This window comes from Cynara cardunculus, assembly GCF_001531365.2.
Source record: "Cynara cardunculus var. scolymus isolate 2C chromosome LG 10, CcrdV1, whole genome shotgun sequence".
Taxonomy (NCBI): domain Eukaryota; kingdom Viridiplantae; phylum Streptophyta; class Magnoliopsida; order Asterales; family Asteraceae; genus Cynara; species Cynara cardunculus.
The window spans coordinates 13,892,060-13,907,302 of NC_037537.1; the positions used below are offsets into that span (position 1 = coordinate 13,892,060).

Below are 15,243 nucleotides of genomic sequence, written 5' to 3' on the forward strand. Positions count from 1 at the left end.
CCTGGAAAGATCTAGGGTTAGGTGGGGGCGATCCCCCTATTCAAGAAAAACCAAATGTCTCTCAAATCAAATATATGTAGGTCCTACAAATCAATTTAAAATATTTTTTCACACTTTTTTTTGGTAAAAAGAGCTCGATTGCCCCCTGTTCAAATATGCCCGGAGGCGATTCATATGAGTAGTTTAGTAAAACATGTAAAAATGACTATTTTATTAATATACAAGATATTATTTGATTATTTTTGACAAAAGCCATCAAACAATCGATTTTGGGTTTTGGCAATAGGGGCCGGCAATATCAACCCCCTTTGTATATTCGTGTCTGCGGTGGCCACCTATGTTTCCTACTCGTCTTCTACATCTCGCTTACGTATGTAATCATTTTTCTTTACTTGTTTGTCACTCATGTTCCTTTGATTTTGCTTTTAATTTTGCCTTTAAATTTCCTCCAGGTGCCATTGAAATCATCACCTAAGAGCTTCTTCCGATCTCATGGACGGTATTTTCTTTACCTCTCCCTTCCCTTTTTCATTTTCAATGCTCTTGTTTTCTTTCGGTTTTCGATGTTGTCATATTGTTTTAAACTGGAATTGAAATCTGAAATAAGGGATTTAAAGTATGAACAATGTGCTGAGCTCCATATTCTTAGACGTTATGAATATGCCGTGGAACAGATGCATCAATTGTTTCTGTTTTTTCTTGTTGAATTTCTTCGATGTTATGAGTATGTTGCCGAAACGATGCATCAGTTGCTTCTGTCTTTCTTGTTGTTTGTCGTTTAAGGGTTCAAACCTCGCTAAACAAATCTGCAAACGATCCATAGGTCCCAAAACACCAGAATCCAAATACAAGTGAACCATAAACAACAAATACAAAATATTAGGGTCTATCAATGAGCAAATGGCATCCGAGCATAATATACCAACCACAAGCTATCAAAGGCACCATAACCATAAGCATTTAAATGTAGTGAAGCAAGTAATGTGACACGAGATTTAACGTTAGGTAGTGTACGGAGGTGAAAGCATTTGTCCGCACGAGTTTGATTGATTCCCAATCTTCATCAATTGATAGGTCTAAATCCAAGGCTTGTGCATCCTGAAAAGAGATCTTGTTTAGAGGTATAAGCTGGCAATTGATTTAACAATGAGCTTGAGATATGGTATGTACATAAAGGGTTAGAAAAGTAGGAGAAAACATGGTTGTGCTGATTCACAAGAGATCTTGGATGAATGATTTTGATGTCTAGCTATATACCACAACCTGGTTGACTACAGGGTTTTTTATTCGATTAGTAAGGCCTTCTAGGTCAATAATAGAGGTTTTTGGCTTTCTTTCATTCTGCTATATGGATTAACCATGTTGGTTAATTTATTTCTATATTAAGTTTTTTGTTTTCTGCACATTGAATCCTGATCGACCAAATTGGACACATTTCAATGTTATTCACAAGCTGTCCTTTTATCCTCGTCAAACGGTTGTCTTAGTTACTATTTGAAATTTATTCAACTTAGCAACTTTTTTTCTTTCTTTCAGTTTAACTAGTATGCTGTTGTTGCACTGAATACTGCCTTGTTCCTCCGCATAGCCGTTGTTTTGTTGCTTCCTTGTTTGCATTGTGAAGTGATTATCTATGAATAGCTATTTCTCTACTTTCTGTCGAGATTTATATTTTAAGAAGTACTTTTTGTGCATACAGCTCAAGTACTCGTGTAGCTGAGTTACTACCGGGTGTTGTGGAAATTTCATTACATAAAGGCATTCTTAATAGATTTAGGACATTCTGCAGCAGCAAAGGTGCGTGTGAATATTAGATGTTTTCATCTCCATGCTACGTTTTGACAAACATTGAAGTCCTCTTCGTTTTAGGTATTATAACATTAGATCAGGGATAGAGACAAGTTGATGCAGATAAATACATAACAAATCACAACACATGTTTTTTTTAAAGTATATAATATTTATATACGGTAAATAGAACAAATAAACTCACACACCCTCCTCACCTTTGGTGAGGTTTTAACTCTTGACCTCCTAGGAGGCCAAGGACTCACATACCGCTAGGCCAAAGGCCCTTTGGACACGACACATGTTTTGTTGCTTCCTCCGATTCAAAAGATGGAAGGGTCAGACCATGATTACATTTGGTGGCAAGCTCCAATTTAATGTGCTATATTGATTACATTACAACTTGGTAGCATGAGGGAGGAGGGAGAAGGGAGAAGGGAGAAGGGAGAAGGGAGAAGGGAGAAGGGAGAAGGGAGGAGGGTTTAAGGCGTGACCTGTGAGATTTCAAGTTCTGGGTATTTGTAGAGGATCTTGAAATTTTGTAAGGATGAGGTATTTTATATTTGGGTTTAACTTATATCATCTATTTAATAACTCTTTCTTAAGAAGTCTAGGAGATGAGAAGAGAGACAACTTGTTTAATTTTAGGGTTTGACTGGGTATTTAATAACTCTTTATGAGATGCGCCTAGGCCCAACAGGCGCCTCAGCCAAGGCGCAATGCCTTAGTTAGCTTTGTGAATACACCTCGCCTCGACTTTAAAAAATCCTAAAACCTTGAGCCTTATGCGCCTCGACCGTGCCCCTTTCCCTGTTCAGGTGGTAGCCTTTTTGGACATTGAAATACCTTGTCCAAGACTACCATTTCTGAAATCACATCTGGCAATCAACCTGCCCATTCCCTCCCATATCCATATCAATTTGTCCCAGTTCCACCATTACTCCTTGCCTTTTCTGTTTCTTGGTTTTAAACATATCCGTCAAGGACACCAACAATCTCCTCGATGACAGATTTCTTGTTAGCTTCACCTTCTCTCCTCCCAGCCAATACTTCATAGTTTGGGTCTTATCAATTCAGCTTACAGGTGTCATTCAGCTAGCAAATAGTTGTAGTAAATATAAAATTGAATATAACCTTACACATTCATTTAACTCTTTCTGCCTAAGCTTGTATTTTATGTATATGAGAGGGGAGTCTCCTTTTTGCAGACAATTGCATCACTAAATTGTGGTTCCCTCTGTTTAAATTTTGTCCATTGCTTTCTTCTTTCTAAAAAGACAACATCTATGCAGTGTTGTTAAGTGGTCCTTGCTATTTCAGATTTGTCACTTCAAAAATGTGTGCCATGCAACAAGAAGGATTTGAGTCCCATGACAGAGGGGAATGCCAATGCGTTGAAACCTAAGGTTTGTTTATTTATCTCCTTATTGATATCCTTTTCTGGAATTCCTGAAAATAACATGATGTTGCTTATCATTTAGGTACCTGAATGGGAGTTGCTAAATGATGGTGGTGTAATGAAGCTTCGTAGGAAGTGGAAAGTTAAGAATTTCCTCCAAGGCTTGGAGTTCTTTAAGACTGTTGGTGACTTGGCTGAGGCTGAAGGTCTCTCTCTCCTCTCACTGCTCTTTGAATTATGACTCCAACAGTTTTCTCTTATCCTTAGTTTGACTGAGCATTTCAAGAGGACACATTTTTCATGGCATGTGTTTTAGTGTGTGCACATATTACTCTCGTAATTAAGTTTTACATTTTTCTATGGCACCAAAAAGAACCGGTTAATTTTAATACTTATGATACCATGGAACAATGGTTAATCTGAATGATACAAGTAGAATAACCGCAAGATTGATAGCATACGATATTCTCTCTCTCTCTCTCTCTCTATATATATATATATATATATGAATATTTGCTTTTAAGATTTGAATTTAATTGCTCAACTTGCATTACACTCGTTTTTTTCTTTCTTCCTCATTAATCAATGATACAAACATGCTTGTATAAAATTTAACATGGTATCTGTTATACCCAGAGGCCAGCAAGTCAATATTATAGGCAGATAAGGGAGAACAAGTGGCTAATGCATAGATAGTAGAATAGGTCATATAGGCCTAGTAAAATGTCTTTGTGTTGCTAGAATGAATGAGGGGAGTCAGGTTCAAGACAGAAAAAACAACTCGGAACGATTTTTCATTAGATATAACCAAGTTACATGACGATAGTCACCCACAAAGGTTAGAAATCCCAAGATCCAGCTTTAAACAAATTTGGACAAATCATAATGAACTAACTCAAAAGTAGCACTAGCATGTTTATGGATGAGGTTTGGCAAACTCGTATGATTAACAATTTAACGAGGACACTTTACTATATCTTGGCCAAAGCTTTTTGAGTAACATGAAATGGATGACCCAACCAACAATGACACCTTAACAGAGAAGTAACACTTGAACAAGCAATAGACTATACTAGCGGCGTGTCAAGAATGTAAAGGCCTCCTAACTCGTATCCTTTACCAATAGTTTGCTTTGTCACAAGATACTGAAATAAACTATGATGATGAGAAAATGAGACAACAATTAACATGATGAGTTAATTGATTGACATAGAGCAACTTAAAATGATAAATTAGTTAAGTGTATGACTGGAGACACATAAAGCAAAGGGGTAGGATTGATAATGCAAGATTCATGAACACAAGATGGTGAACCATCGGCTAAAGCAGTAGAAGTTGAAAAGTGTTACTAAAAGGTAGAAAAGAGATGAGAATTATGTGTAATAGAAACTCACCATCTTTCAAAACAAATTGCATAGGCAAAATAATGGCGTGACAAAAGATGAAACTTGTTTTACCCACAAGAATAATTGTTGGGACTTTAAATCATAACAACTAGGGATCAAAATTGACCAAAGATGCAACTAGGGTTTGAATGCTTCAACGACAGACAAATACGAGGCTAGGATTCGCAATCCTAAAACTCGGTGGTTAGGTTTCTAATGTTTAAAACTCTTGGGTAGTGTTCGAAAAGGGGCTAGGATTTGTATTGAACACAAACCGTGGTAGCTAGGGTTCAAATTACGTATGCAACGGGCAATGGCTGGGGTCTAGGTCATGCTTTGATACCATGTAAACAAAGATAAATTAATTTCTTGTATATTCAGGAAGCTACTGTAGGAAATTTTCCAACACTGAGTTCTTGTCGCCTTTCTGTTGAAGGAAAGAAAAAAAAGGAAAGGAGGTGAAAACAAAAAGCATGAGCTCTCTAAACTTGGGAGAGGAAAGGAATGGAAAGGATAATATCATTTATGCTTCCTCCCAAATGTGGGAAGGGAGGAAAAAAATCTGAAAGGAATCTGTGATCTTTTATGACAAATTATATCATACAACAATGTTATATATTTGTTGCTACACTTTCGTGCATCTCAAATCACTTCTATATGAACACATTTTTCATCAACTCTGCTATAATTTTATATTGAAATATCAGAACCGGTCTAAATTATAATTTCGCGGTGGTTGTTCCCTTATTCTTTCAATTGTTTTTTGTAACATTACGCGAAAACCTGTAGCTTTGATACATGTTTGAAGAAACCTTATAACCACCCATTTTCTAAATAATTTCTTTTATGCACATTGTAGTTTATACTTGATTCTTTTTCTTTTCGTTGAGTCATTTAGAAATAATTGTTCATTGTTTCTTTTCCAATCGTTGCTAAACGTTTTAGCTTCATACAAAACTACTTAACAACCCCAAAATACTCTATTTTCATCTCATACTTTAACACATTTAATCCTTAATACATAACATCTCAATGGATGATGACATACTATTTTCCATTAAGATCTCAACAATTAGCCGCCATTCACTTGGTTTGTCTAGTGGTGGCTCTTATCATATATCATAGACTTTGCAACATAAACCATATTAGTTTACCATCCTGAGATATGTTGTTGCATGCATAAATGAAGAGTACTATAAGAGATGTTGTCTAGCCTCTCAACAAGTGGTAAATGTCATAAACCTTTTTGTACGAGTGAGAAACCTTTTATTATATTGTGTCAAAAGTCAAAGGATGAGGGTGGCCTTCCCCAAATCGATGTATGTCAGTTGATGTGCAAGTTGCTATGATTTTTGCATATCGTTGGAAATGGTTTGAGGAATCATTTTGTCTCTTGGTTCTATCGTCGGTCTCGATTAGCCACAAATAGGAATTTCCATCAAGTTTTAGTGCAATTATATCATAAGATCAAGATCTTTGGCATCCTACCGGTGATATAGTTTCGAAAGAATCTAAAGAAAAAAGAGGATTTATCCATTTTTCAGGGATTGTATAAGGAAAATTCATGGAACACATGTTCGTCTGGGAATACCTAGTGAAAATGTCCCAAGATATCGTGTTCGTAAGAGATACCCAACAATAAATGTATTAGCTATGTGCGCATTTGATTTGAAGTTCACATACGTTTTGATTGGTTGGGAATCATAAAAGTTGCACTCACTAGAAATGATAAACTATTCATTCCCGAAGGTAATATCTTAAACCAAAGTTGGTTATATGAATAATCTTATATTTTTATATTAATTTCTCTTTGTTTATGGGTAAATACTATTTGGTTGATGTCGATCAACCACATAGAAGTGCACTCATAACAGCTTGTCGAGGTGTAAGATATCATTTGAAGGAATATTTATCCCATATACTTCATAATCCATGTCAATTGTTTAACCTTTGTCATGCATCATTACGAAATGCTATTGAATGAGCATTTGGTATTCCAGAGAAAAGCTTATCTATATTGTGAAGTACAACGAGACCATTTTACTCGTGGGGAACACAATCAAACATATTGTTAGCTTGTATTCTACATATTTTTTATTCGAGGAAGATCGTGACAAAGAACTTAAATAAGAATGTTAGAAGTATTTGCTAAAGATAAGTCAACAGGTGTTGCAAAAACAATCAAATAACATAACGAGTTCCATGGTTAATGTAGCTAATAGTATCAGAAAAATATCAAGGTATTGGATTTATTTATGTTATATATTTATACGTTATCGATGTCTGTATGTGTTAGCTTAATGAATGTCGTTAACTTGTCAATTACTTTTTTCTAAAAGGTATTGGAAGGATTTTGTCCATATGTGTATTCAAAGTAAATATATAATGAACCCGAACTCATGGGTGTAGGGCCTGATGTGATATCATGCAAATATTTTTGTCTAATGCAAAAACCTAGAAAAAGCATGTGTATTATTTGGTTGTCCTCTTCTAATGTGGATGTCTATTTTGAGAGAAATGATGGGTGCAAGCTAATAGAAGATCAGTATCTTCGACAACCCTGGTTAAATGAATTTTTAGCTCAGATTTTGGGCTTAGGAATTTGAAAATGTTATAACAACATATTAATAATGTGCAACAAAAATCGCATTTGGTAACTCACATCAATAAAAAGAATATATTAACATAAATATGAAGTGCCATTGGAACAACAAAATACAAACAAGAGCCGACCAAAGCCGAACAACCCAATACTTACAAACAAGGATCGCAAACTAAACCCAAAATCCTAGCTAAAAAAACTATATAATAAGTGGCTTGTCGAAGATGTTGATCTTCTAATAAGTTGCACCCATCATATCTCTCAAAATAGACATTCACATCGGAAGAGCACAACCAAATAGTGCAGGTGTTTTCTTTTAATTTTTCCACTAGAAAAAAGATGTGTACGTGATATCACGGAGGTCTTACACCCATAAGCTCGAGTTTACTAGATATTTCTTCCTTTGAATACACACGTAGACGAGATCTTTCTAATACCTTTAGAAGAGGTAAATAACGACCTTCATTAATTCATAGATGTACGTATAATATATAACGTAAATAAATCTATTGACTTCGTACATTCTCTAATAGCATTAGGTACATTGACCATGGAACTCATCATCTTAGAAGTCATTGCATCTTCTTTGTTAACCTTTGTTTTCTTACTTTTAGATATGGTTGCATTCAGACCTTCATTTGTGATGATGACACGGTAAATTTAACTTGAATATCGTCACGACTACTGAATTTCTCTATAATAAACTCATTGGTAGATAACAATTAATCAATTTCATCATTGTTTATACTCTTTGCTAATTGTTGTTTATTCGATTTCTTCTTTCTTTGGCTGTTTCCGCAGCAACACATGTTCATCTTATCTTTAGCAAACAATTCTAACATTCTTTTTCAATTTTGTTTTGAAGTATATAATATTTATATACGACAAATAAAACAGATAAACTCACACACCCTCCTCACCTTTGGTGAGGTTTGAACCCCTGACCTGCTAGGAGGTCAAAGACTCACATACCGCTAGGCTAAAGGCCTTTTGGTTTCTTTCTCAAGTTCTTTGTCGCGATTTTCTCAAGTAAGAAGTTCTTCATAATACAAGCTAAAACCGTGTCTGATTGTGTTTCCCACTAGTAAAATGGTTCGGTTCTACTTCTACTTACAGGACTCTTAAGTCACCAAATGCTGATTCAATAGCATTTGGTAACGATGCATGACGAAGGTTAATTCTCATGGATTTTGAGGTGCACAAGACAAATACTCCTTCAAATGGTATCTTGCACCTTTATAAGGTGCTATGAGTGTGCTTCTATGGGTAGACCGACATCAACTGTATAGTATTTACCTATATACAAAGTAAAAGAAGTACAATATAACATTATTCATATGACCAACTTTGGTTTAAGATTTTACCTTCGGGAATGACTAATGAGTAGTTAATCATTTCTAATGAGTGCATTTTTATGATTCTTGTGTTTGATGTCGTGCCTTCCCAACTACTCATAACGTATGTGAACTTCTAATCAAATGTGCACACAACTAATACAGTGATCGTTGGATATCTCTTAACAACCATGATGTTTTGGGGCATTTTACTCGGTACTATCACACATGTGTTCCATCAATTACACAATAACTTCAAAAATTCTCATTTTTTCTTGAATTTTTGTTGGAGGCTATATCACTAGTGGGTTTTTGAAAATTTTGATCTTCTAACGATGTAAACCTACTTGTGGTTGATTCCTCTGACAATAAAACCATGAGATGAAATAATTTCTCAAATCATTTCTAACGATATACAAAAATTTAGCAACTTGCTCTTTAACTGACATACTTTGAGTTGGTTGAAGGTCACACTCATCCTCCAACTTTTGACACAATATCATAAAAGCTCTCCACTAGTACAACTAATGTTCACGACATTTATTGCTTGTTTGAGAGGTTGGACATCTCTTTTAGTGCTCTTTGTCTATGCAACATCATATCTCGGGTAGGTAAACTAAGATGGTTTTTGTTGCGAACTCTACGATATGCAATAAGAGCCACCACTAGACAAACCAAGTGAAGCACAACTAATTGTTTAGTTCTTAATAAAAAAGGTATGTCATCATCCATTGGGCAACTATGTATTAGGATTAAATGTGCAAGAGTATGAGATGCAAATGGAGTTTGTTGAGGTTGTTGAGGTTCTGTATGCCGACTAATATACGGCTGGTTTTTAGCAGTGATCGAGGAAGAAACAATGAACACTTATTTCGAAATAACGCAAACATAAGACTGAAATCACCACAATTACCAAAGAAGCAAAGTATAAAGTACAATATGTATAAAAGAAATCGGATGTATACAAGTTTTCTTCAAACATTTACTAGAACTAGGATCTTTAATGTAATGTGGGGAACAATCATTTATCAGAATGTTGAGAGTGTGGGGAACAATCATTATGAAGATGAAATTTAGAACAGTACGTAATACTTCATGTAGATTATAGCAGAGATGACGAAAAATATGTGTTCGGATGAAGAACAGAGCAAGTGTAAGAAGTGATTTGAGATGCATAGAAATAACAAATATATAACATCGTTGTTTATGAGGGTAACTTTGTCATAAAAGATCACATGCTCTTTTCAGATTTTCTTTTCCTCCCTTTTTTCCTACACTTGGGAGGAAACATAAATGATATTTTCCTTCCTAAAAAGTTCAGAGAAGTACATGTTTTTTCTCTTTCTTAAGAAAAGGTTCCGAGAACACAATGTTAGCTAAAATAGTTACAAGTCTTCAATGGGTAACTCGACGGAGAAACGGTACTGCTATCCTTGATTGTAGTATTAGCTTCCTTGATTCAGGAGTAGCAAATCCACCACTGTGTTTAACCACTCTTATGTGTCATGACCCTTGGACAAAACTGTAATATTGGACAAAAAAACTAACATTCATTAGAGAACAACTATCATATTGATTTATCTTAATAATGCTCCTTGTGGCTTCCATGGGGATGCAGTGATTTGATATACCATTAGATGTCTGGTTGTCTTAAAGAGTAACAATGCCTTATCATGTTGTACTTCCCATGTCTATTGACTTCTCTTTCACGTTGAGACACACATTTTTGGTTGTGTTTACTATGCACACATTTTGGTTCCTATTTTGAGCAAACTTGATAATTGCAGAAACCACTTTATCTTTGTCAGGCCATGTAACGAGTAGTATTATTTATTTTGGGTTTGCTTTTTTGAGTCAAGTTTCTTATTTCTATTTCAGTTTGATGGGTCCTAGTCCCATTGTCATGATATTTCTGACAAACATGATGTCATGGTTGAGGTACCCGTAGATAGTTCTTTTCGTACAACATATATGAGCGCATGGCTAGGATATCTACAAGATACTGGATCAGAATTGGGATAGTGTAGGAACATATTTTTCATGGGAACCACTTTGTTAATGGAGTTTACATAAGTTAACATCCTCACTTACTGTAACATATGTTACCGTATATGAGGATGCTAACTTATGTTAACCTCCGGTAACAAATGGGTTCCTACGGTTCCCAAACCTTAGTTCTTACATATATAGGATTAGGGTAGATCCGGTGGTGTTTCAAACTCGTCATTCTAATGTCCAGGTCCTTGCCTTGTAGGCCCTGGAGGCTTTAGACTATCTTACTTTTGTTGATGACTTCCAGAATAACATAGACTTGTTTCAAGCTCTTACTTTTTATGAACTCAAAACATGCAATTTTATAGAAAATGTGGAGTAAATGTTTATTAGAATTGGCTGATATTGTTTTTATATATATAGGCCATCATCCAGATCTTCATCTTGTCGGATGGAACAATGTGACAATCGAGATATGGACGCATGCTTGTGGTAACTATTGTTTAAACAATTTTTTGCAGACTAAATTTTATTTCACCGAGAGTTGCTTCTTTACTTGCTCTCTAGATTTGCATTTTGTTATTAGAAGATAAAAAGGGAAAATTAAGTATATCTATCCTTTTGAACTTGTATATAATCTTAACGAATGAATGAAATTAAGCTGTTGGTTTTTCAGATATATGAAATCTTCTTCACCTTTGCAGGTGGGCTCACAGAAAATGATTTCATACTGGCTGCAAAAATCGATAAGCTACCCCTTGAATCTTATCTTAGGCGTAAATGATGTTTCGTGGAAGAACCTTAAGCAGCACGCTAAACCTGTATGGGATCTTTTTTATTTTTATAATAACTGTGGGTGTCTTAGCTAGCTTATACGCACGCACCTCTAGTCTGATGGGGGGTCCTGGAGTTAACAATCATGTAAATCTTCGGTGGGCCTTGAGGGAACTCGAACTTGTGACCAGTGGGAACAAACCAAAGGCCTTACCAGTTAAGGTGTGTATTATAAATAAATTTTGATGGGGTATACGAGTTCTTCGTGTTTTTGGTAAGATCTCAAAGTGTACGAGTAGAGATCGTGCTTGTTCTTCTCGCCATGGGTATTATGCTTGACATTGCAGTCTTTCGCGCTTTTTCAGATCCTGTCACGAGTTGATGGGAAAAGTTTTTAGATATTTTTCATGAGATACTGATTTGCATACGTCTTAACCCCTGGACCGTGCTTTTGAGTGAAATATACTGGTTTTGGTTTGGTTACATGAGCTATTGGTTTACGAGCAATCTGGATTTAGATAGAAATGATTGATATTCATTTATTCAACGATTTAGGTTATCGTCTTCCAAACTATGCTATTTGGGAGAGCATGGAGATGGGAAGACTTGAAAACCGGTTAAGGCTTGAACCTGGACCAGGTTACATATTGATTCATAAAAATCAGCTGTCTATCAGGTACAATTCTTTTAGGGTGTGTTTGGTACGTAGACAGGACATGACATGACAGAATAGGACAGAACATGACAAAACAGGACAACTGTTCAGCGTTTGGTAAGACATGACATGACTGTACAGAATTGGTTAAGATGACCAATTTACTCCCAGTGACATGTTTAGTGTTTTTTTTAACTAAATAATCAATATAAATATTAACAAATACGGTGTGTAAAGTATAACTTACATCAAACCACTACTACTTGCAAAATTATATTTGCAAAAATACATGATTTCATAATCAACTAATGATATATGAAAAAGGTAAATATAATATAAACATCAAGAATCCATTATCGAAGCAAATCTATATGCATTCCATACTAAGAAGAAAAAACTACTACCAACAAACGCACAATCAATTAAAATTGATTAAATATCAAATAGTAAATAAAATATAAGCATCAAGAAAACAGTTTGGCTAGTGATCCCATATAGTATCATTACATTCACAAAACTTGGATTCCAGAAAACAAAAGAATTCACCTATCACCTGTACAATCACTCCTGTAAGATCAAAATCAAATATTTTACTACTCTGATCAAGGGAAAACATACAAATCTCATCGAAAACAACAAATTCCATGCGTGAACCTCAATACGATTGATGGTGATAAAATCAAGAAAACAATTTATGTAATTTATTAAATTACAATAGAATAATTATTTTTTATAACAAAATATATCATTTGAAGTTTTCGTCAAAACAATTAAAATGACACCAAATAAAAAGTTTGTGGTTTTCTATTTTTATTTTTATCTCTTTTTTACATTTTATTATTATTAATATATAATAAATTACATAAATTAATAAAAATATAGAAACCGTATAAAAATAATATACAGTAAAATGAAAGTTTAAGAAACATAAAATACAATAAATAAAATTTAAAGAATGAATAAAATGTAAAAGAGAGACCTATTTGATGTTTTAAAAGAGAATTAAGTTTTATTTTAAGGTTATATTGGTAAAACATAAGTCTGTTCCACCTTGTTCCACCCTGTTCCATGGGGTAGGGGTGGAACAGGCCTGTTTCACTTTGTTCATGTCTGTTCCACATAAAATTCATGCCAAACATGAGATAGGATCTCTGTCCTGTTCTGTTGTGTCCCTATCCAGTGTACCAAACACACCCTTATTGTCCGGTTAAGGTACTCCTTAAGGTTGGTTGATCGGTTAGGGCCCATTTAAAAAGTTATAACTCCCATCCCACCCATGGTTCAACAAACTGGTTAAAATGGATTAGGCCTTGAAGACCGGTTGAAGGACAGCTTATCCGGTCCATATCAATTAAACATTTTGTGCAAGCATCGGTTGAATGATTGGGACTGTTTATGCCATAAGCTTGTAACCGGTTATTTCGTGACGCTTTTTCAATTAGTACTCCTGTGTTGGGTTTATTGCCAAATTTGTTCAAGAAATCGTATAATGACAAATTAGAAAATACTCTATAGTGTTTTTAACTGATTGTTAAAGATTTTACTTATTTTTGAGTATATTACATGTTTCGTTCCTATAATTTATATGCCATAACGTATCAAGTCCCTTTTTAAAATAATTATAGATTAGAGCCCTATGATTTGCATGCAATTTATAATGTATTAGGTTTTTGCCTCTAACTCCATTAATTTTCAAATTAATTCTGTAACCTTAAAACGTAGCAGAAAATAATTTTAGGTAACTTATTTAGAAAGCTTTTTTAGAAGAAACCCCAAGTTGGATCTAATAGTTTTTAAAACAAAATCTAAGCAAAACATATGGTGTTTAGAATATTACTTTTTAGATCGCGAAAATCACGAAAATAACCAGAATATATCTGATGTATTAACAAAATAGCTATTTTTTACGAGTTTTGCCAAAATAGCCACATGGATCACTCCCGGGGGGCATGGTTTGACCATGGGGGGTAATCATCTTAATTTGTTGACCAAAAGTACAAAAAGAATAATTTAAAATTAATTTGTGGGGCCCACATGTATCTAGTTTAGGAGACCAAACACTATACGCTTCGATAACTGGGATCGCCCCCACCTCACTGGAATTTTTCCTGGGGGCGATCCAACCTTCAAATTTGACCCGTATTTTGTCTTTTAGTGTATATCGATTTGATAATTAAGGGATGTTTTTAATAAATAGAGGATGATTTAGGCTGATTTTTTAATTGTTTTAGGACCAAATGTCATGGTTTTACTTTATAAAATAAAACATTTCTACTCTCACAACCCGTAACCCGTAAACACAATTTACCTTGACAACCCTTACAACAATATGAAAATACGTGAAGATTTATAATTTTTACCACTTTTTTTAAACGCATAAATTAACCAACGAATATTCTTACATTTTTTTATAAGAAATATATTTTTTATAAACACTGAATGTTAATATTCTATAAAAATTGTTGACACAAAAAAAATTATTTGTATCTGATTTGGGGGACAGAAATCAGATATTATATCTGATTTACGTAGTTTGACCACTATTTTGTCTTTTACTGTATAAATCGATTTGACAATTAAGGGGTGCTTTTAATAAATAGGGGACGATTTAGACTGATTTTTTTAAACTGTTTTAGGACCAAATGTGATGGTTTTACTCTATAAGATGAACACTTCTAATCTCATAACCCGTAACCCGTAAACACAATCTACCGTGACAACCCTTCAAACAATTTGAAAGTACGTAAAGATTTATAACTTTTTTACCATTTTTTTTAGACGCATAAATTAACTAACAAATGTTCTTATATTTTCTTATAAGAAATATATATTTTATTAACCGCCACTTCGAATATACACCAAAACATCATCACTTTGACATGATTTCATATTTGTGTTTTAAGGGTGAAGGGTTGTGATAGTAGATTGTTTTTAATGGGTTAAAGATTAAAGATTGTGATGGTTTATTGTGTTTAATGGGTTAAGGGTTGTGAGAGTAGAAGATATGAGAATAAAAGTGAAAAATAAGGTGAGAAAAAATAATGAGAGGTCCATGGTATTTATAATAAAACTTGTTGCACTAAAAGACGAAATATAAGTCAAAATTGAAGGCTGGATCGGCCTGGGGGAAGATCCGGTGAGGTGGGGGGGGATCCCAGTATACGAGACAAATAGTGTTTGGTCTCCTAAAGTAGATATATGTGGGTCCCACAAATTAATTTTTAAATTATGTTTTTTGTACTTTTGGTCAACAAAATGAGAGGATCGCCCCCATGGTCAAACCAGGCCCTCAGAGGCAATCCATGTGGCTATTT

The 15,243-nt window shown here is 34.5% G+C and overlaps 1 protein-coding gene across 1 annotated transcript; it reads left to right on the top strand.

Annotated features, from left to right (window-relative positions):
• Positions 1-278: 278 nt before the first annotated feature.
• Positions 279-11,550, top strand: LOC112519081 (pterin-4-alpha-carbinolamine dehydratase 2, mitochondrial). The gene is made up of 7 exons (XM_025127049.1): positions 279-370; positions 453-499; positions 1,700-1,797; positions 3,109-3,194; positions 3,270-3,393; positions 10,924-10,992; positions 11,205-11,550. Exons 1-7 carry the CDS (start codon positions 338-340, stop codon positions 11,282-11,284), a joined length of 537 nt encoding a protein of 178 aa, XP_024982817.1. The 5' UTR covers positions 279-337; the 3' UTR covers positions 11,285-11,550.
• The last annotated feature ends 3,693 nt before the right edge of the window (positions 11,551-15,243 follow it).

Coding starts and splice junctions, on each gene's coding strand:
- LOC112519081 (XM_025127049.1), top strand. CDS start 338: ATGTTTCCTACTCGTCTTCTACATCTCGCTTAC. Junction 3,394..10,923: donor TGACTTGGCTGAGGCTGAAG/GTCTCTCTCTCC, acceptor TTATATATATAG/GCCATCATCCAGATCTTCAT. Junction 10,993..11,204: donor GATATGGACGCATGCTTGTG/GTAACTATTGTT, acceptor TCACCTTTGCAG/GTGGGCTCACAGAAAATGAT.